This window comes from Melanotaenia boesemani, chromosome 15 (assembly GCF_017639745.1).
Source record: "Melanotaenia boesemani isolate fMelBoe1 chromosome 15, fMelBoe1.pri, whole genome shotgun sequence".
In the NCBI taxonomy this organism is placed as follows: domain Eukaryota; kingdom Metazoa; phylum Chordata; class Actinopteri; order Atheriniformes; family Melanotaeniidae; genus Melanotaenia; species Melanotaenia boesemani.
In genome coordinates, this window is record NC_055696.1 from 23,892,763 (window position 1) to 23,915,589 (window position 22,827).

The following is a 22,827-nucleotide window of genomic DNA, read 5'->3' on the forward strand; positions in this document are numbered from 1 at the left end:
TTTCCTTCAGCATCGCCTCCCGTTCCTGCTTTTCTATTTTCAGACCTGTTGCTTCAACACATCCACATTTCCAGAGCTCTCTTCACCAGACTTATTTTCATACTAAAACTAATAGATTTGTTTTAAAAATGCTAATTAGGAGATTCCATACCAAAATTAACATAAAATTACTGCATGAAGCTATGTTTTAGAGATAGTTCAGTCATAAGTAAATAAAAGAAAGTTGCACTGGATGGTTCCATCAGTAAACATGGCTGCATAGGGAATGCATTTGTCTTAATGATGATTCTGTAGGAAAATAGAGCATTTATGGTAAATGGAGAGGAGTTGAAGCTTAAATGAGATGATGAACAAACCACTCAGTTCAAGTGTTAAAGAAAATACAGTTTAATTAAAAATCTTAATGGCTTAGGCATGAAAACATGGCAGCACAATGAATGCAGAGGATATTAAAAAGACAATAAATAAAATCATATCTACACAGGCAACAACAAAGCAACGACTTTTTAGTAGGCAAGTTGTAGAAAAGGCCAGTTAACACGACAAGCGACTCGCCGGCGATTCAGCATGAGCAACTTTAATCTGTTAGACCTCGTCTGTTCTGGAGCAACGTGAAGACCAGCAGCTTCAAACACGCTTGTGGTTCATGTGGCGAGTCGAGCTGCAGGTTTCAGTGATCCAGCAAAACAGGAGCAACACATGTCCCCTGGAAAAGCTCAGAAACCAGTTTTACTGGATTTAATGCACTTTTTTTACTGGTGGAAGCGGAAAACATGCTGACAGCGACAATTTACCAACTCAAACTCACAAAATAAGCTCTTATAGTAGCTGCATTTACACTTTCTGTCCACTAGATGGTGCCACACTTTATTCTTAAAATGTCGATTTTAAATCAGATCCGAGTTGTTCTGGCTTCAGATCAGCTGATCCGACGCAGAGTCGTTCTGGTGTTCAGATTGTGGTTACCCTGGATAAATCTAGGTGGATTCAATTAAACTTTTAGTTCTGTTTAAAAGGAGACCTGACCCAGACCTCTCATTCATCTGTAGCTGGAGGTCTCAGGGTCACAGGTCTGGTACCTGTAATCTTTCTTTTCAGAGTGGACCGAAGCAACTAAAATGATGTACAGTGAGAGTCGTGAGCTCAGCTCAGTCAGATGTTTGATGATAGAACATTTTACAGGTTTAAGGCTATAACAGAGTGAAGGTTGGACATTTTAAAGACATAGATTTGTCCCTTTACTGCTTTTAAAGTGGCTTTTTAAACGAACTGGACAAAAATGGCCCATTATTTCATAATTCTGCACCATGAACAATTTTCCCAGGATGAAGACTGATTTCAGTTGTTGTTGCTGTGACGGCCGAGTTTAGAGATGGTGATTCTGTAGATTGTCCATCTGCACAAGATGGACATAATGGAACAGACACCAGCGTTGGACAGTGACTGAGGAATCCATGCCGACGTCCCCAGGGAAGTTCCCAACAAAGTAAACGGAAAATCTTTATTTAGCCTATTTATAATAAAAGAAAAAGGAAAAAACAAAGTAAAGCAGATCATTTCTGTCTTTAGTCCAGCAAGTTCAAATCAGCTGGGAATCAGACAGGAATTTGTTGTGTGTTGGTGGAGGAGCAGAAAACAAAATACATGGTTATCCCGTTCTGATTGCGTAATGGTGCTTTAAAGACTTTAACTTGAGTAAATGAAAAGTTTCTCTTAACTTCTTCCCCTCTAACTGGAAGTAAACTTGTGTAAAGACTAAATGAACCTCTGCAACCTGCAGAAGGCTAAACTGGAAAAGCGTCCGCCACTGGGGGAAACTGGCCTTTCATTCGGCTTTGGGTGGGAACTGCTGGTTGGGCTGAAGGGAAAAACAAATAAACAGCAAATGAATAATTGAACACCTGAATTATGAACTTGAAATTATAGATTGTCTGCAGATAAACGAACTACCCTGGGTTTTTAACGGGTCCTGGACCACATTTTGCGAAGCAGCGTCAGTCGGCCGGGACCGGGTCCAGAACAGGACCAGACTGAGCTCAGGGAACCACAGCTAATTGTAAACGCACAGAAATCATAATAAAATTACGAGTTAATGATCTCTGTGTGTTTGTTTTAATTAAGTTTATTACTGAGGGAATACCACATGGCACCCTTCAGAGATCTGAAACCAGTTTGGACTGTGGCATCTGATCCAAGCCTGTTTATTTTCCTTTTTTAATGAGAGGAAATAATATCTGATGCATTAGTGGCTGCTGGATCTAATGTTGGTTTTTGTGGGGAAACACGTGGCGCTGGTTGTCTCTGGGAGACGAGGATCGGGCGGTCTGGTTTTCAGGCTCCAGGTGGTGTTTTAATGTGTGGACACATCCAGAACTTTCTGGGGGACTTTGATCTGGGTGAGTTTAATCTGTTTAGAGACTTGGGAGCCAGTGAGGTAGATTAGTTTTGGAAAATTAGAGGGAGACTTCCATGTTAATCTGAAAGAGTTACAATCTTTTTTTTTTCAGGGTTTTAGGAAACTGAAAGAGACACTTGTTTAAAAACTAGATAAAGTGACAGAAAAGTTTAAGACTATGAGAAATGGGAACTTTCATTTCCTGTGTTTTTAACATGAAGCACGGATGAGAAGCCTGACACTAAAACCAGGAATGGATCTATTTTCTGTCTCATGTTGACGTCCTTATGGATGATAGAGCAGTATTGTTTCTGGAGGGGATAAGGATCATATCTCTCCGAAGTCCTGCTCAGAAAGTTCTGATCTAAGAGTTCAGACTATCCCCAGGTTTTCCCAGCATGCACTGATAAATGGAGTTAATGATGGAAAAAAAAGCTGAAGTTTAGCTACTGTTAGCACAACACAGCACATGTTATGAGAGCATTTCAAACATTGAAGGTTTTCCGTCACAGAACCGTTGTGGGTGTTAAACTCTACTTGTCAAAGTACTGCAGACATGGCGAAGCCCTAGAAACCCGCGAATGAACGTCCACATTCATCAGCACAGGCACGCCTCCGATTTTGTGCTCATCATCCACCCAAAACTTGCATTGCTACACATTTGTACACCACGTTTAGCAAAGCAGCCTATAAAACACCAGATCTGAAGACGGGATTGTGCAGGAAAACCCTCTGCAGAACGGCTTTGCTTCAACATTTAGTTGAATGAGAGGATGAGAGCCGAGCGAGGAGAGCTGTTGCTGCTGGGTCGCGGTCCGGCTGCAGACACCAGGCTTTAAAGGCCTCCAGTCTTTGTGCATGCTGCGTTCATATCATATGGAGCTTAATGAGAAGATCCCACTGATGGACACAGACATCCATGTGGTCCTGCTGGAGGTTTCCTTATCCAAGAGGAGATTCCGAGTAATTTTGAGGCTTTAGTGCCAGCACTTGGCATTGGCTTGAACAGTCCAACATAATGAAAATAATCCATTTAGAAAAACAAATAATACTTGACTTTGGATGTTTGTTTTCTGATCCAACATGAACGCAGCATTACCCACCAAAGTAAAACCTTCTGGCACATCCATGCGGCCCTGCAGGAAAGTGCTTGGTAAATGCTATTCACGGTAAATGGCACAGAGACAGAGGACGAGCAGGACAGGAGGGACTATGTTGCGATGTGTGCCGTGGAGGGGATGGAGACAAACTCGCGCAGGATGTTCTTAGCCGTCTCCAGGTTGTTCTGGGCGATCATCAAGGCTTTCTGGATGTCCTGGATGGAGTAGCCCTGAGACATCAGGCATTCAATCTCCCCGTTCAGGGCCAGGCTTCCAGGGACAGGAGGAGGAGGAGGAGGAGGAGGAGGAGGAGGAGAAGCTGAGGAGGGACCGGGGAGGTCCGGCAATGAAGTGTGAAGCTCACGGCTGAATGGCTGGGTTCGTCTGTCGGAGTTAGAGCGGCGTGGGAGTGGTTTGGGGGGTCGTTCGGGTTCCGAGCTGGATGCAAACAGACCTAGAAAACAAAAGTGGGAGAAGTCAGTTAAATGAGAAGGTGAGAATATATAAAGGCTGTAAAAATAGCATCTATCATTTCTCCGTTATGATGGCGGGACGTGGAGGCTCTACAGGCCAGATGGGAAAGATGAGCCTGCTGACTCTATGGATGGATTTGGGAATAAAAACATTGATGGAACACTTGGGCTTCGCCCCCGTGGAGGAGGATGGTGTTTAACACCCACGTTGAGAGGATTCCACACCATAATATATTTACCAAAGTATTGTTTTTTGCAGGACCTTCTCTAACACAGTAGCTGGCTGGTTGTAGACAGGTTTTATACTTCAGCAATGCAGGGACGGGTCTAGTTTTGAAGGGGGGCCAGGCAGGAGCACTGACAAGGAAAAGGGGGGCACAAATGAGACGTTTTTATCCAGATCATCAGTTTTATCAGAGTTTCTTCATCAATATCAGCTTTTTAACCTCATATGTCAACATCTGGTGGTTTTATGACAGTCTGACATTAAATCATTAAATTAAACCTTATGCTGGTGCAGAGAGCCCTGTGTGTCTGAAACCTGTTGCGTTTCTTAAAAATAACTTTTCATCTAGAAGCTCTCAGACTGTGCTGAAGATTCAGAAACAATCAGATCAGATGTCAGATCTGTTACAAACATCTCTTTATCATTAACATTCAGTCAGAAACTCAAACGTTTACTGTGCTGAATGCTGCATATGGATTTGTGGTATTTGACCTAAAGATGATCAAATTATCCTTTTAAAGAATTTAACTGCACATACTGCTTTCTACTGAAGCGTCCACACAGAGCATGCTGAAGGCTGCTGAAGGACAGCTGATTTCTGATAAAGTTCTTCTGGTGGGGGCAGGAGGTACGACCGGCCGGGGACAGTCGTACTCGTAAACATCCTCCACACTGGCGTCTTCGTTTTTGTCCTGAGAAACCACAGCTGAATGTGAAGGGTGGTCTGAAAACCAAGATACACAACACATGAAATGACTCTGCTCTGCATCTCCAGATAATAAGCTGGCAGACTCTTTTATAAAATGATTGATAAACGTGTAGGAACTTTACCGAGGTCTGAGGCTTGCGTCGTCTCAGAGGAACCAGCCTGACTCTGGATGTTACACATAGATTCGTAAACTTGGGGGTCCTCTGAGTCACTGTCACCCAACTCGCTGCCAGCACGAAGAAAAAGAAAAATCACTTTACAGAAAAGATACCAAAAAAAAAGTAAAACTAAGTAGAAAAATCAGTTTTGAAAAAGATATAAAAAGTCAAAACAACAGCACATTTCACAACCTGCAGTGATGCCTAGAAATGTTAAGCTGACACACAGAATTACCAGTGCCACCAGTTCCATACTTTTATTATTTCAGATTATTTTTTTTTTCTTGATGAATGAAGTTTAGATGTTGTATTTTACACGCCGTCATTTCAAAGACACGCCGTTATCAGCTGCCATGATAGTGTTTCCACGCAGCAGCATCAAGCCAGATGTTTATCACTTTAGTTTTTGGTAAACCATTAGGATCCTTCAGAAGCTCTTGGGGAACCATTAGGATCCTTCAGAAGCTCCTGGTGAACCATTAGTATCCTTCAGAAGCTCCTGTTGAACCATTAGGATCCTTCAGAAGCTCTTGGTGAACCATTAGGATCTTTCAGAAGCTCCTGGGGAACCATTAGCATCCTTCATAAGCTCCTGGGGAACCATTAGCATCCTTCATAAGCTCCTGGTGAACCATTAGGTTCCTCCAGAAGCTCCTGGTGAACCATTAGGATCTTTCAGAAGCTCCTGGGGAACCATTAGCATCCTTCATAAGCTCCTGGGGAACCATTAGCATCCTTCATAAGCTCCTGGTAAACCATTAGGTTCCTCCAGAAGCTCCTGGTGAACCATTAGGATCCTTCAGAAGCTCCTGGTGAACCATTAGGATCCATCAGAAGCTCCTGGTGAACCATTAGGATCCTTCAGAAGCTCCTGGTGAACTTCTCCATGCAAGATCCTCCAGTTTTGAAGAAAGCTGTATTCAGACACAATTAATGCTCACAATGAGAAATGTTTGCAGTGGGCTCAGAAATACATGTAGACTCATTTTCAGTTTTATTTTATACTAAGGCTTTGAAGATTAGAGCCATAATGATTCATGTCCACAAATTTTCCCAATTTCTAGAAAAAAAAGTAAGACAGGACTCAACCAGAATACATAATTTACGGTGAGAATCTCCCTTTTGAAAGCCTAAAATTGATCGACAACATTTGCAAGTGATTTAATTGAAAAGCAAGTCCAACGTCTCTGACAAACAAGTGGGCTATATAGAAGTACATTACATGCTGCATTTACTGACCATTGGATACCTGACGTTTACCCAAGTGAAGGTCTGTTAACAGCAAATTTTTGTAGCATTGGCTCTTTCAGTTGATACAATACAGTATAAACAGGCTAATTTTTAGGCATACAAAAACTCGCGAATGGTGATTATGTTGAAATTATTTGAAAGCTATGATTAATCTGATTAAAAATTGTAATATTTGACAGCCCTAATGCTTGTTTTTTATAGTTTATAGTCTGGACCCAGGAAGACTAAATGGTAAATGGTCCGTATTTATATAGCGCTTTACTGTACCTGGGATGATACCCAAAGCGCTTTACATCATACATCACATTCACACACACATTCACACACTGATGGGGGAAGCTGCCATGCAAGGCGCTCAACCACGACCCATCAGGAGCAATTAGGGGTTCGGTGTCTTGCCCAAGGACATCTCGACATGAACTCGACTTGGCCGAGGATCGAACAGGCAACCCTTGGGTTACAAGACGACTGCTCCACCTTGCTGAGCCACGCCGCCCCTAGCTGACATCTTGGCATCAGCTAATGGGGATACTTTTAAATAGACAAATGTGGCTTCTGTTCAGACTTAAGTCTAATGAAGGCAATGAATGTTGAGGACAAAGGTTGTAAACTCCATCTGCTTAGTAGGGTTTGGGTTGGGTTGGGTTAACCTAACCCTACTTCACCATCCATGCCCTGACCTCTGGATCTGTCTACATACATCTGCATCATCCATCATGATCAACAATAACAGTAACATGAATCATACCAAGGCGTACCGCATGTCCACAAACTCCATGATGGGAAACAAATGGACCATGTTTGGTTCTGTTAAGTTTCTACTACAGAAAAGTTCTCCATCACCTTCATTCTCCTGTTTACCTGACATCATTGTGGTTGTTTGCCTGTGATGGTGGAGGGGGAACCAAGGAGCCGGTTATGACCCAGGGAGCACCGGAGATGGGAAGGGAGGTGGGACTCATATACTCATTCTCGTCCAAGTCTGATGATGGCTTTTCCCCACACGCCATCACTGATGCTGGCAGCGGCCTGAGAGAATCCAGGATTAAAATACATAAAAAAACCTACTTGCATGCAAAAAAATGTGTTAATTTAAAGCTCAAATTGTACACAAACAGTAATGAGGCTGATTAAGATCATAAAAGAGATTAATAAATACATTTATGAAATTTTGCACACATGCTAACAATGCTAATGAAAGTGTGCCCAGCATAAATGTGCTACATGTAACAAATAGGCATCAGTTACTTACAAAAATAACATAATAGCACCACGCAGGGCATCCACAATCTTTTTGTGTGCTATTTATCTTAATTCTACCAGTTACCATGACAACATAAGTGAAATTCCTCCATTATAACCATGTTCTGGTCAGTTGTGGTCTCTGTACCTTGCAGCCAGGCAGTACACAGCATTGGTAGCTGCGTGGGGTTTGGGCCCCTCCCCATTGGTTCCATTACTCTGAGGGGTGGAGGACAGGACTGATGGAGCCTTTGTCGCAGGACGAGGGACCATGTAGTTGGCAGCCCACGCAGGCTGGTCAGGGGTGGAGGGTAGGGGTCTCCTCTGCAGTCTGGAGTCCTGGCCGACCAAGGAGGGCCGTTCAGGAGGGGGAGGAGGGGGCAGTTCTCTCAGGGCTGGGGGAGGAGGTAGAGGCTTGTCTCTGTGAGTGGCTGCAATCTGGAACGGAGGTAAAATAAAGTCATGAAGAGTATTTGGATCATAGACATGCATACAACACATAAATAAAACATTTCTTTTCAGCTGCAGGGTCCTGCAGAGTCGGTGCAGAACAGGAAGTATGTGGGCAAAAAACAAAAACTTGTTTTTGGGTTAAAGAAGAAACCAGAGTGCTGCTTTTTTTCCAGAAGCCGGTAGAGTTAGGAACATTCCAGTGGTCACGCCGCCACCAGTGTGGAGTCCAGTCAGCTCAGTAGGTGGGCCCAGAATCCACCCTGAGGGTGCATTATGGTCAGACTGCTAAACGTGTGCATACATGTGTCCTGGACCACCTCTGAATGTGCCACTGGATCTGAATGCGTCCTCCTTAGTGTCTCAACATCTGCATTTAAACTTGCTAGTGATGGGATCAGTCAGGATTTTAGCTTTGAAAGTTGAGTAGGCGGGTCTGACCACTGAACTCTTGTTGAGAATACGCTGCTTACTGTTTTTAAAACCAACGACTAAAATATGTAAACAGTTTCAAGGGACTTTAAGTTTCTGGATATGGACGTTTGACAGAATGAGTGGGAGTAATTAAACATGTCACACAAGACTTTTACAGCAGCTGCAACAAAAAGGCTTTTCTACAACCCTGGTTACAAATCATCAGAATATCATCTGCACATGTAGAAATAATCTTTTCATGTCTGCTTTTTATAAATAGATAGATTGTTTTTCCATATTTTCACCTCATGTTAACTCTGGCTGAAGAGATAAGGTAATCATTCATGTATATCAGAGTCTACAACTCCCCGGGATATAAACATGTTTCCTTAACTTCAGATGATCTTTGGATCACAGGCAAACAGTCAAATTTTGTGGGCGTGGGTTTCCCCCTTTGTATTTTGTGTAATGCATTTCCTTGTTAAGCTGTGACTGATGGATGGTACATCAAATACCTGCTTTTGTCTGTGTATAACACACATAAGTTTGCTGGATTTTATCTTCTTTATTTTATTACAGGCCTCTAGAGTGCAACCATTTTAGCTGCACATGTAACCAAAGATCAGTCAAACACAAGCAGTTTTCTTTTTGGCTGTACTAGAACATAGCACCTCCGGTCTAGTTGTAGGACTTTTATTTCCCTGAACGTCCGTGGTCTTCTCCAGTTGGCTCTGATCCAAAGCTGTACCATCATGTTGAATCCATCCATCCATCCATCTCCTACACCACTTAGTCCAACTGAGGGTCGCTGGAAAGCAGGAGCCTAACCCAGCCATTAGCAGGTGTGAAGCAAGGACACCCCCGACGGGTCGCCTGTCAATCACCCTGTCTTATCACAGGAAACCTGAGGTTCTACAACAGACCTGGTGAGAACCAATGCATATACGGGGAGGACATGCAAACTCCACACAGAAAGACCCCCGTTCATCATTTCGACCACCGCAGGCCAAGACACTGGGCAAATTAAACAGGCACATCAGGGCAACTAATGTAAAACTTTAGTGTGGAGCCCTGCATTTGAAAAGAGCCTTTCCAAACTCAAACAAAGTGACTTATGGGTTTGTAAAAATGTGAATTTATCCCCCAAGTCCTGCATTCTCTCACAAACACACTTGCCTTGGCTGTGGCTCCCTGACCCAGTGCAGTATGGGAGCTGGAGGATCTCTGCTGCAGGAGGTCCAGACGTGGAGGCACTGGAGGTAGCTGAGACACTGGAGATGCTGGACGTTCGACCTCCACAAATACATGCATACATTAGAAATTGTGCATAGCACCAGGAAGATTAGATTAGATTAGATAAAAAGGAGTTAATCACAATTTAATGGCAGTGACTAAAACATGTAATTGTCTTACCTTGTGGCATGCCAACCTGCTCATGACAAGGTGCTGGTCTTCCAGCCGATCGTCCTCGTCCTCTTCGTTGCCAGCAGCTTCTGCTCTGCTGCACCCCTGGAAGCCAGCGAAAGAACCCCCACTAGCCTTTGGGTGGAAGGGGTCGACAACGATGGGTTCTGTTCCTTTAATCTCACAGCGGCAAAATGGGCAGCCTTGACCCTCCGACTCCTAATACAAAAACACAGGAAAGTTTAATTCTGCAAATTCTCATTGACAGTGGTTTTCAAACTTTTTTTGCCACAACCCCCAAGATGACAAACTGTGTTAGTCCTGGTAAAAATCCCAAATTTATTTCATAAATGTAGGCTATTTATTTTTTAATTATCTGATGACCCCCTGAAATTATCTTGTGACCCTCATGATGGTCCTGACCCCTAGTTTGAGAACCACTGCTCTATGATAATCAGAGCTGCGTAAAAGCAATAACATTTATATTAAAAGAAGCTTATTCTTAAATTTGACCATTTTTTCCTACATTTGCATTCTTGCAGAAGAAGCTAAATTCATAACAGGGAAGTATAACAAAGTAAAGAAGCAGAACACTAATACCCAAACATCTGCATAAATGGCTAAAATGCAGTCAAACATTTTAGATACAGAATGGTGCGAAAGCATTTCAAAGAACTCATCAGTTCAGTTTCCTTCCTGTCTGAATCATTTCTATACCATGTTTATCAGATGATCCGCGCACACATACTGTCAGTACAGCAATCATTATTAAAACTTCCTCTTTCTTTCTCTGGTAGAGATGTACAGAGACTGTCAGCGAATTAAGAAACACTTAGATACGAAAAACAACTTTCAGCAGCTGGAACGCCGTTACTGGGGGAACTGCAACAGGAAGTGATTTAGTTTCAGACAGCAGTGGAAAACAAAACAAGATCGTAAGATGGACAGAGAGGTCAAACACCAAACTTTCTTTAGCTGCTGCTGGAAGTGGTGATACAAAAACATGAAGGATCAAACACAAAAGTGGCTTTGATATAAATATTTGATTAAAAAAGAGAAGGAGATAGCTTTCCCTTTAGTCTGAAATGAGGAAAGGGTTGTAGTGTATGAACAGCAGCTGACCTGCCAGGCAGTCAGGCAGGAAGTGCACATCAGGTGTCTGCAGGGTTCGATCTTCACATCCTTGTCATTCTCTGCACAGATCTTACAAAGCTGGAAGGTGGAGCCCATCTCACAATACAGCTCATACTGCTCCTGCAGAGGAATGACAGGAAGAATTGACGGTCAGAAAGTTTATAAGGGTTTATATATCCTAAATGTTATGCCTAATGCACTGGTGTTTCAACATCACATCATCACAGTGCAACTATACTGTTATACACATATTTTACAGTGGGACAACTGAAAAGATGGAGCTTGTGCTAAAACATTTGGGACAGAAACAAACCTGAGTAACTTTGATGTGGTCCTGCGGAGATGGTTCACACAAGCCTGTCAGGTCTGGGTTTTGTGTGCGGCCGTCTGGGAAAAGATAGCTGGAGAACCACCAAAACAAAAACACAAAGTCAGTATTTCTGTTAGAGAAAAACCATAATCTTAATGTTGTGTCTCCTGTTAATGGTTCTCGTCCATCAGCATTTTTATTTTTTTCCCCCGACATTTGTAAAGAAAACTCTTCTTTTAAGATGTAGTTTACAACCCTAAAACATCTGTGTTCTCTTAAAATCCCTGAACTAATTAATTAAAAAAATATAAATAAGGGCAGAAAGTTTCTCTTTTTACACTTTTCACCTTCTCATTTCTTAAAAAGCTCAGGTCAGATCAGGTTCTTTAGGTCAGGAGTGGGTCAGGTTCTGCAGGTCAGGTTCTGTAGGTCAGGTGGTGTAGGTCAGGTTCTGTAGGTCAGGTGGTTTATATCAGGTTCTGTAGGTCAGGTGGTGTAGGTCAGGTTCTGTAGGTCAGGTGGTTCAAGTCAGGTTCTGTAGGTCAGGTGGTGTAGGTCACGTTCTGCAGGTCAAGTGGTGTAGGTCACGTTCTGCAGGTCAAGTGGTGTAGGTCAGATTCTGATTTGAAAAATACTCGAATGCATGCATGAATGAATGTTAAAGTTTTCCTTTTTTTTTTTTTTTTTTTTTAAATAATGGCCGGTGAATGAGCCCAAAAGAACCACCTCAGCTCAGTAGTGTTTCTTTAAACCTGTAATTATCTTCTTGGGGATCATGGCCTTTTTCATATAGTTTCCAGGCTGTATTTTGACATTTGCCAGGATGATGTGGTCTGTGACTCTGCAGAATAAACAGGGTCTTTAACTTTAACCCCTCTGAGTCATCTGCTGTGGACACAGGACAGTAGATAGTCTGTAATGAACCCAACCCTACTCTAACATGCACTTCTAATTCAAATTACAAAGCTGTGCACATTTATTCACTGTGTATATCAGAAGAAACAGCCTTGTGCAGCTTCCTCTGTCCATGTTCAGCAATAACAGCCTCTATCCTTTGCATAAAAACCAGAGCTGATGCAGCCAACAGAGAGAAAACATAAAATGAGATCAATGGGACACATTAATGGCATGTGGTTTGTTGGACAGGCTTTCCACCTGTCATTAAATATACTGTATCCTGAAAAGCATAAATTGGTGCTTTGTGATCAAATCAAGTGTGACTTACAATCCCTCTCTATATCCATCGATCAGAGCCTGGAAGAGTGGTTTGTTATGGGGGATGGTCTGCAGGATGTTCCCATCACCCGTCACGTAGCCGATGGCCCACTGTCCCAGCCGAGTGCAGCTCAGCCTGAAGATGTAGCTGAGAGAAGGCCAAAGATCTCAACTAGCAGCTTTACAGTGACGCTGAAACAATATGGATGATGCAGCTTCTGGTGGTTTTTTTATCTCAGACTTGGGTCTCACCTGCCAGGTTTGTGGATAAACCTGTGCAGCCGAGCCTTGACCTCGTCGTAGGTTAAGAAGGCCATGTAACCAGGATGTGTGACTGCCAGACTGTTCCAGTTCCTCAAAAGAGACGACCACGGCTACACAAGAATACAAAGACTTCCTGTTACGCATGTGAACAGTAAAATAATGAGAAGAAAGTTCGCCTTTCCTCGGGTCTAAAGTAGGAACAAAATGTGTTTATGTGACTTGATTATTTCCCTTAGCAGCACTACAGATCGTCAAGATCATGAGCCTCTGGACGCTGACATCACCTGGAAGAGCCGGGTAAAGATGTCAAACTCAAAAACGGAGATGTAGTCGTTGCAGGTGAGGTCGATGGTGGATTTGAGTGCCATGGCCTCCAGACCTGAACTGATGGGGTGAAACTCGTGGAGAGCCTGACGAAATGTCCTCCATGGCACGATGGTCCTGTAAGGAAGAACAATATAAACGGCTTTATGGTCTGTAAAGTTCTGTTACAGCTGAAGTTCAGCATGAACAGAAGAAAAAGTGGTAAAGTTAACACACGAGTGAAGAATCTAAACATGTCCAAGCCAATATGTTTTCTACAAAGTTGCACCAGAAACAGACTTTGACCTCCACTTTTTCCAGATTAGCAACTCACTTGTCCCCAAATGACCTCCTCCAAAATTCAGCCGCGTCAGCTTTGGTTATTCTGAAGTTGTCGCCCTGAAACAAGCCGTTGGGGAAGATGGCTTTCAGCTCCGCCAGCATGTGACTGAAGATCAGAGACAGCTTGGTGAGGTTTCGCCTGAGAAAGAGGAGGTAACAAAAGAAGAAGTTCACAAAAAATGACAAGCTACAGATTTTATCAGACCAAAATCACAAAGACAACAGAAGGGAGTGATTTCAGAACAAAAACAAAAAAGACTTAAAAGAAGTTTAGCTTTTATTTTCATCAGCCATCCTGGGAGTTTTTGTAAATTTAAGTAAATATTCAGCTAAATTTAAGCTGTGAAAGGTGTTAGTAAAACAAAATGCCTATTATTATAAATAACTGTGTATAGCGAGGAGCTACAGACACTTTTTCTGGGAGACTTTTTCTCAATATTAAATGCTTCACATTGTGCGACCGTTAATAAAACGGCCTCCTTGTGGAAAAAAGCTTCCCTTTATGAGAATTTTAACTAAATACTTTAACAAACATAAGTTTAATACTACATGCCATTCCAAACAAATGTCCACCATATGGGACCAGTATAACCACTTTCATTATATGTTCCTCATGTGAGTGTGAATAAAAATGTGAAGAAAGCCAAACTTTTCCACATATAAACTGACTAGCTGAGATGTTGGATTTTGTCATTTTGTTTTTATACTTATTTTAACGGTTTTATTGGCTGACCATATGTTTTTATACTTCTTTACTTTTTACTGTTTTATTGCTTTTATTTTGATATGAAGCACTTAAAACAACACAGCTGATCAAAAAGTGGGGCGGCTGTAGCTAAGGAGGAAGAGCAGTCGTCCACCAACCAGAAAGTCGATGGATCAATTCCAGGTTTTCCCTGATTCCATGCCAAAGTGTCCTTGGGCAAGACACTGAACCCCACATTGCCTCTCGATGTGTCTATTGGGGTATGAATGTGTGTGAATGTGTGACGGAGTTGTCAACATGACTGGAAAAGCACTGTATCAGTACAGTCCATTTACCATTTATTGGGGTACGGCTGTGTCAACTGTGGAAGCCAGAGTGTTAGCGGTGCAGATGGAATGAGGAAAAAACTCAATCCAGTTCAATTCAGTTTATTTCTGTGTTGGAACCAGTTCGCGATGATGTTGTCTCGGCTTTACAGACAGAATCCCTTCCAGCCAGACCAGTCCAATCTGATCCAGATCTGTCTGGTCCAGTCCAGTCTGATCAAATCAAATTTAATTATAGAGCACTTTTCATGTACAAAGCAACACAAAGTGCAGTACATAATAAAAACAAATTATGCATATTAAAAACAATTTAAACAAAATTGCCTTTAAAAAATATATTAAAAAAAAAAAATTTGAAACTGCCAGTTATCACTGTATTAAAAAATGGAAAAAAAAAAAAAAAAAAAAAAATATATATAGATATATATATATATATATATATATATATATATATATATATATATATATATATATATATATATATATATATAAATATTTATATAATGCGCATTGTTTGTAAAGCTGAAATATCTCCCCTCATCGCTGCGTGCAAGACTGATCTATGAGCAGTGAGTGATTGATGACTCAATTTGTGTAATGCATTACAGGGGTTATTACAGTAGACCAGGAAGTGGGGGCTTTGTACTGACGTCGTAGGCTACATGTGTCTGTTCTGGCTACATGTGTCTGTTCTGGCTACATGTGTCTGTTCTGGCTACATGTGTCTGTTCTGGCTACATGTGTCTGTTCTGCCTACTTGTGGGGAGCAGCGAAACAATAAAGGAGGAAGTGCTCGCAGCTAATGTTTCTCTATTCGACTTATTTACATATTTCAGCATGAGAATCCCAGGTTAAGCACGAAAGCGTGAGAAGCCACTTAAATGCGTGAGTCTTAACAGCCAATGCGAGTTGGCAGCCCTGCAAAACAAATGCAGCATACCGGCTGGCACAGATGCTTCACCACGGTCTCGTCCTGCAACATGCTGCTGTCAAGTATGACACTAATAAAAATGATCGCGGCCGGTAAACTTATCACGCTCATTTTTCCTTACCGTGCAATTAATTGACTTATTGCTTACTGCGACAGGCCTACATCTGGCTTGACACTGCTGTGAGGCAACGATATTTTGGGGATCCAATCACACCAAAAGCCAGCCCACCCATGACCATAGAGAGCGCCACCACAGGAACCACCCAGATCAGCCACAGGGCTGCAGTTCAGGACCCCAGCCACCTAGACAAAGGCAGTCACCATAGCAACAACTCCACAGACAGAGCAGGTAGAGCTACCAGTGTGGAGGATCCAAAGGAAGAAAACACTGGAGTTAAGATCTGATCCTGTCCAGTCCAATCCAAACCAGTCTGATCCAGTCCGGAGGTAAACACAATAGCGGATAGTTTTGAAGATCGTCTCTCGGACCTTGTCTGCAACTACTGTCATCCATATGATTTTTCCTCACCATTGCGCAGTGATAAACACTCGTACCTGAACAGTTGGCAGCAGATTGGAAGCGCTTTGGGGGTTGATGCCCCGGAAATACACCTGTAGAGTGACCTTTTCACTATTTCAAAGTCCAAGTGCTGTGTAAAGCCCCCAGTGGTGACCACCAGTACGGAGTGTTTTGGCCGTGTCATGCTTTCATCGTTTGCAGAAAGTATTTACACAAACGTAGCGGAATGCTGATTTGTACACTAGCGTTCACAGCAAATATATCCCAGCCCTAACATGATAACATAATGTTTTTACTGAACATTAAGTCATACAGATGAGAAAAAGAACCGAAATATGTCTTCTGTGATGGATCTCGTATTTTAAATAGCATTTTAAACAGTTTCGTATTTTAAACAATTAATCATGAGGTCCATGGCATTTAGTCATCGGTTTGAAATAGTCACAGTCCATAGAAGAAACATTTAATTCCAGATATACGGCTTACTTATTTTCACTGCTGGAGTTTTATTTATGTCCCAAACAAACAGCAGCTGTTCTGCTGAAGGGCAGCTGGAAGTCAAAGCTAGCTGGATGTTTTCCTGGGTTTCCAAACTCTACTCAGGTTTAAAAAAAAAGATCAAAACCATTTTTATTGGGGCTGCTCGATTGGTCAGTGGGGTGGTCAGGTGTCAGTGTGACATTTTAAGTATTGTCTGTTGTAATACAGACTAGTTTCTTTCCACCAGGTTCCCATAGCTATTGTCTGTCTCAGACCAGCAGCTATGTTCTGACCGGTGTGATCTGGAAAAAATTGCACTGAAGACATTTAATTTTCATGTTGAAATCCACGTCAATAAAATGTAGCGCGACATTTATATATGGCTCTATGGTGCAGCTTGACCACAGGTCCGTAGTGGTGGCGAAACATTGGACTGCAGCCACGTCAACACCCTCACCATACTCATCATACAGGGCAGGGAGACACACTCCACAAAAATGGTGTCGAGATGGCAGTGATGCCGTTTGTCCAAAGTGGTGATGAGTTTCTTAAATCCCGGGTTGTTCACTGTGTTAACTGAGAAAAAAAGTTATGTTTGTTTTTAACGTTCGTCTCTATGTCTCTGGAAGCTGGTGGATTATTTAGTCGCGACTCACAAAAATGGAACATTTTTCTATTTTCTTGTGTCGCGTCACAAGCCTCCATGTGCACGTCTGCGTGAACGAGTGCAACATTTCACATGCACGAATGTCGCCTGTCGTTTGGCTGGAGCATGGCAGCGTTTTTCACCTCATCGCACAAGTTCCATAGAAAATTAACTGAGAAGGAGTGATGTCACCTCCCGTGTGTCCAGCCCTTAACTGGCGAGGTGTTTGCAACTTGCGCTGAATAAAACTAAGCAGACGGGGCTGTGGGAGGAGTCTGCAGCAGAGCGCTGCAATGCCTGCTGCGCTCGATTTGCAACTGAAAACATCATTTTTATGATCGTTGAAAACCCAGATCGTAATTGTGATTAAAATTCGATTAATCGCCCAGCCCTAATTTTTATAACGTGGTTTACAGAAAGAAGCCTTCCACATCCAGGCAGAGGTCCTGGAGCCTTTTCCATCTGAAAGAAATCCAGAATTAATGTGTAGGATTTATTTATTCTTTACACAGGAGAGGAGATTTAGCTGGAACCAGTTACTTTGTTGTTATATTAATGAGTTATTCTGGCATGAAAAGATATAAATAAATAAAACTAATAGACATATAAGCAGTAATTATATTATTATAAACAGCTGATTGTAGCGTAAAGGAGGAAAAAAAACAGACAGGAACAGGGCCTCTGAAACCAGAATTAGACCCCAAGCAAGAAGCTGGTCCTGAAGAAGTTTAACATGAAGACTTCAACAGGACGTTGGTGAAAAGTTAGTCTGACATTTACTGATGTATCTGTGTTTGTATCTCCTTCTTATCACCTGCAGCATTGCTTCGAATGTAGCTTAGCCTCAATGCTACATCAGTTTATGTTATTGGCTATCAAACATCTTATTTTTGTACAGTTTAATACAATAAACGGTGGCTTCATGACACCAATCCTCCTTTGAAACTAATTCCAGTAAAGCTCAAAACGTTTTGAGTCACGTTGTTGCTAGTTAGCTGCAAAAACCAGAACTTTTTCAATTAATGGACCTGAGATGTGACACCAGCTGTGAGAGTTTATAATGAGAAGCAGAGTGGAAGTGAAACGCTATGCAAATGTGATGTAAACATATCTGATATGGGTTACAGCAGGGATCCTCAACTCCAGTCCTCCAGGCTCACCATCCTGCAGACTTTCTGCATTTCTCCGCTTCAACATACCCAAATCAAATGAATGGTTCAATAGCTTGTTCAGACTTGTTCAGAGCTTGCACAACATCCATTTAGTTTCAACCAGGTGAGTTGCAGCAGGCAGGGGCCTCATTTATCTGAGCGTTTCTCATTTAAACTGTGAGTAGCAAAGCAAACTACAGGTTGCGTTTGCAGCGCAAAAAGCAAATGCTGCGCACTTCTACTTTTAGATTTACACACGTCCTACACCTGTTTCCATTTTTAAATCAGAATTAGGGCTGCTCGATTATGGGAAAAATGATAATCACGATTATTTTGGCTAAATTTGAGATCTCGATTATTTAACACCATTAGAGAGAGAGAGTGCGCGGGGGCAGTGTGACATTTGAAGTGTTGTTTGTGGTAAGACTAGTTTCCAGATAAATCCAGACCCTACGTTCGGACTAATTCACTCTGGCACCACGTGGCTGCCTTTCATTAAGCTAAAATAATCTATTGTTCTATGTTCAAAGTGTTTGCAGACCCCTTGCTGATTGGTTGTAGTGCCATGCGACAGCGACAAAAATTTAACATTTTTCTATTTTCTTGTGTCGCGTTGCAAGCCCCGTGTGCATGTCTACATGAACGAGCGCAACATTTCACATGCACGATGTCGCCTGTCGCTTGGCTGGAGGACGACAGCGATTTTCGCCTCAATACGCAGGTTCCATAGAAAATGAATTGAGAAGGAGCAACGTCGCCTCCCGTGTGTCGAGCCCATAACTGCCGAGGTGTTTGCAGCTCCTCGCTGAATAAAACTAAAGCAGTCGGGGCTGTGGGAGGAGTCTGCAGCAGAGCGCTGCAATGCCAGTGGCGCTTGATTTGCAACTGAAAACGACACAAGAGGAAACTGCGAAGGACAAAAATAATCGGATCCTTTCATTTTTATGATCGCCGAAAACCCAGATCGTAATTAATCACCCAGCCCTAATCAGAATCAACTCTAGAGCGGGTGTGAGGGAGCGCCTTCCCAGGCCCACATGGTGGCTATAAATGGTCAAGTGGATGCCTATGATACAAATTATGTAATTTTTCAGGGTGTGAGACAGAGATCCTGATGGACCATGTTGAAAAACATAAAAATGTTTAATTGTTGGGCACGGCGTGGGCATTACTTGTGTCAGAAAGGCAGAATAGTGGTAGCGGGTGGCTGATCTTGTCAATGCAGTGTCAGAACGCAAGACACTCCAGAGGACAACACACAGCTGTATATCTCAGTCGGTAGAGCATCCGTCTCCGATGCGGGAGGCCAAAGTTTGTTTTCCAGACAGGTGAAAAGCGTCTGCTAAATTACAGTAATGATACCAGTGATTTGTTTTAATTTATAAAATAAATATGTACAGATACATCTGCGATTGGTAGCAGTTTATTTAGTGTTAAATAATATTTCTTTCTAGTTGCTGGGTGCTCCAGCTGGGTGGGCGGTGCAGAGGGACACAATCACTGCTATTAACCAGGTGGCCAAGGAGTTGTGGGAAATAAAGACCATCTGGACAGACATTGGGACAACAATTTTAAAAAAGCATTGTGTAAGAATAAATAAATAAAAGGAAATCCACCTCGTGTGTTTCATTAGTGTTGCATCACTTCTGGACCTCCAGCGTCCAGTCTGCGTCCCGCTCTGATAAATGACTTTCTGACACGCTGGCAGCAGACTGTCCACCTTATTTAGCTGAATTGATTTTATAACATGTATGTTTTGTTTCACAATGACAGAACATATTTTAGTGGTTGAGGTTCTTATTAATATCATCTCCCTTTTTCCTGAAAATCCTATTGTTTTTGCCCTGAGCGTGCGCAGCGTTTGGGTCAAGGTAAGAATATTTTCCCCTTAAGTTTGATTTTCACAAAAGCCAAAAGTTGACTGTATTTGGCGTATGCCCGTTTTTGTTCCTACGCAAGCTTTATAAATGAGGCCCTAGACCTCCTCTTTTACCCAGCCATGTTGTCTTTTTTATTTTAGCTCTCAGAGATGTCAGTACAGATATTGAAGAAATTTCTAGATCGGGTATCGTGACAATGGGCCAATTCATAGGCGCAGATAATGTAGTGTAATTCTATGCTGTTTGCTCTGAGTGACAACATGCGCTAACCACCTCAGCCACGTTCATCGTCAGTTCAGCAGCTTTTATAACAGATGTTTCATTTCAGGGTTTCAGAAAGATGTTTGCAGACACCATAACTGCGGTTCCATTACTTTCATTAGCCGCCTGAAGCCCTCTATTAAGTTCATACGAGAGTCAAGGCAGGTGTGCCAATACTTTTGGCAATATAGTGTGCATCGCAGGGTTATTAAAAATGGCAATGTTAGTTTTTTTTCCAATATCATGTAGCCCTACTTGAAATGTTTAAGGGGAAGAGAGAAACAAAAAGATGAACAGCTGTTTCCAGTCTGAGTGGACTAACAGGAATTAGACCAGAGCATGCACCGTGCACACTGACTGAAGTAAATGTTAAAGCTGAAGAAAAGGGTGTGAAACTGAGCAGAACAGAGGAAACGGTGCGTTGGTAGATGTCATCAGAATGAGGATGAATGCAGCTGATCTTGCACCTGCTGACTGATAGATTTGCCAATACTAATAACAGCTGCTGATGCACAGCATGTTTGAGGAAATGCTGGATAAAAACTGTGAGTCAGGAGAAGGATGGACCTTTATTTAATGACGGCTTTCTGAGAAACAGAGAAAGTCAATGTGATTAGGACACTTGAATCAGAGTTTTCTTTGGCTCAAATGTTTGATTTGATCATTACAATGCTAAGACATAGCAGCCATGCAGACTTAAAGCTCTGTTTGCATCATTTCTAAAATCAAAGAACCATTCAAAATTGGGGAAAAGTCAGAAAAAGAGCATTTAACTGATTTCAGAGTGTGTTTGATCTGGAGTTAAGCTCCTTATTTATGTTAGAATGGGGTCATTCCAGTCTGATGGTAACAGCTTAAATTAGCTGGAGCATGACTGGGATCAGAAACAACACTGTTAGACATTCCTTACAATATGAAAAGCTTATCAATAAAGCTCTGTATTGGTTGACCTACAAGTTCATGGAAGATGTTTATTGACTTTAAGGTAGTGGACATGTACCAAGTAGCATTACAGGGTCAGGAAAATTATCAAACCTTAGATGTATCAGGATTTAGAGGTGGAAGACTCATTTACACATTGATTTTCTATACATTATCAATAAGGTAATGTGGTCTGATTGCAAAAGACCAAACTTGTTCCAGGAGAACTTTAACACACAAAGCTGCAGCTACTACTAACCACACCACCAAAGACAGCAATTTCAAAGCAACGTCAAAGCCTCGACTAGGGATGCACTGATCCGATATTGGTATTGATATTAAAGAAATTTATAGATTGGGTATTGTGACAATGGACCAATCTATGTAGTGTAATTCTACACTGTTGGCTTTGAGTGACGTCATGCGCTAACACCGCAACACCCACCACAGCCATGTTCATCATCTACATGGAACGTTGAGTTCATCTAGCAACGATGTGAGATGAATGCAGCTTTGCTCTCTAACCAATCGGAAAATGTGTGGTTGAGATCTAGCTGCATTTTAAATCTACGTAGACCACAGATTGGTACGTAGAGCAGAGATGCTGATGAATAGCTGTAAACATATCAGTTCGGTATCGGCCGATACTAAATCTCAGATATCGGTAGTGGAAGTGAAAAAAGTGGATAGTGCATCCCTAGCACTGACCCATCTTTGAAAGGACAAAAACACATAATTACGTTTACCATCAAGTATTCAACCTTTTAGTAATGTGAGATACAACATCCCATCTCATAGATAATTTAGTGTCAGAGGGATCCCTCTACTGTAAAGCCAGAACCGGTAGCACAGCTCCAACACGTTAGCAAAGAATCTCACCAACGCCTGGAAAACAGCTTCTAATAAGCTCCAAATAACAGTGACTGAATATGCTGCTGGTTGCACGTGGCAGCAGGACGTTTGCTCAAACCGTCGTTTTTTTTTAGTAATTCAGAAGAATTTACTACGGATATCTCTTTCTATGCTGAGAAGTATGTTGAGAGATGCAACCTTACAGTTTAACCAGCAACATTTCCTCTATACAGTTTATCAATAAAAATATATTGGGAGTAAATCAGTCAGGAATACTCTGCTTCTTAAGTACCGAGTAGCAAAAAGCAAGTCCTGCACAGGAAAAAAAAAGATGCATCAGTAATTATAACCATCTCTAATATGTCCAGATATTCCTATTGAAATCCAATAATCTGCAGCACTTCGTCCTAACAGATCTGGGGCCGTAGTCATAAAGAATCTTAGTGCTAAAAGTAGCTGCTAACCTGCTGATATAGGAGTAACTCGTAGAAAAAGTGGGCGTGTCGGTCCTAAATGTAGATCTCCTTAATCTTTTGGCTAAGAGTATTTTATAAAGTATTTTAGTGCCAAAACAAGCCTCTTAACCTGAAAATAGTTAGGAGTTCTCACGAGGACTCCTTAAAACACTAGGGGTAAACCAAAGACAACATCCAATGATGGCTGCTGCCGGTAATCCACGTAACCAAATCAACATTTTGGAAAACTTCAATGATGCTGAGCTTTTAAAACGGTATCGTCTCAATCATGAGGGTATCATGACCAT

At 42.0% G+C, this 22,827-nt stretch overlaps 1 protein-coding gene across 1 annotated transcript in view; it reads right to left on the bottom strand.

The window, feature by feature from the left end:
- Positions 1–366: 366 nt before the first annotated feature.
- The window catches only part of LOC121654265 (E3 ubiquitin-protein ligase CBL-like), a 28,988-nt gene continuing 6,527 nt past the window's right edge, over positions 367–22,827 (bottom strand). Inside the window, exons 3-15 of the mRNA XM_042008308.1 lie at positions 13,383–13,529; positions 13,030–13,186; positions 12,734–12,855; positions 12,492–12,629; positions 11,270–11,357; positions 10,945–11,076; positions 9,832–10,041; positions 9,595–9,711; positions 7,703–7,992; positions 7,174–7,341; positions 5,026–5,129; positions 4,733–4,918; positions 367–3,949 (exon numbers count right to left, since the gene is read on the bottom strand). Coding sequence (XP_041864242.1) covers positions 3,606–3,949; positions 4,733–4,918; positions 5,026–5,129; positions 7,174–7,341; positions 7,703–7,992; positions 9,595–9,711; positions 9,832–10,041; positions 10,945–11,076; positions 11,270–11,357; positions 12,492–12,629; positions 12,734–12,855; positions 13,030–13,186; positions 13,383–13,529 — 2,203 coding nt within the window. The 3' untranslated portion in view covers positions 367–3,605. The remainder of the gene's footprint in view (positions 3,950–4,732; positions 4,919–5,025; positions 5,130–7,173; positions 7,342–7,702; positions 7,993–9,594; positions 9,712–9,831; positions 10,042–10,944; positions 11,077–11,269; positions 11,358–12,491; positions 12,630–12,733; positions 12,856–13,029; positions 13,187–13,382; positions 13,530–22,827) is intronic.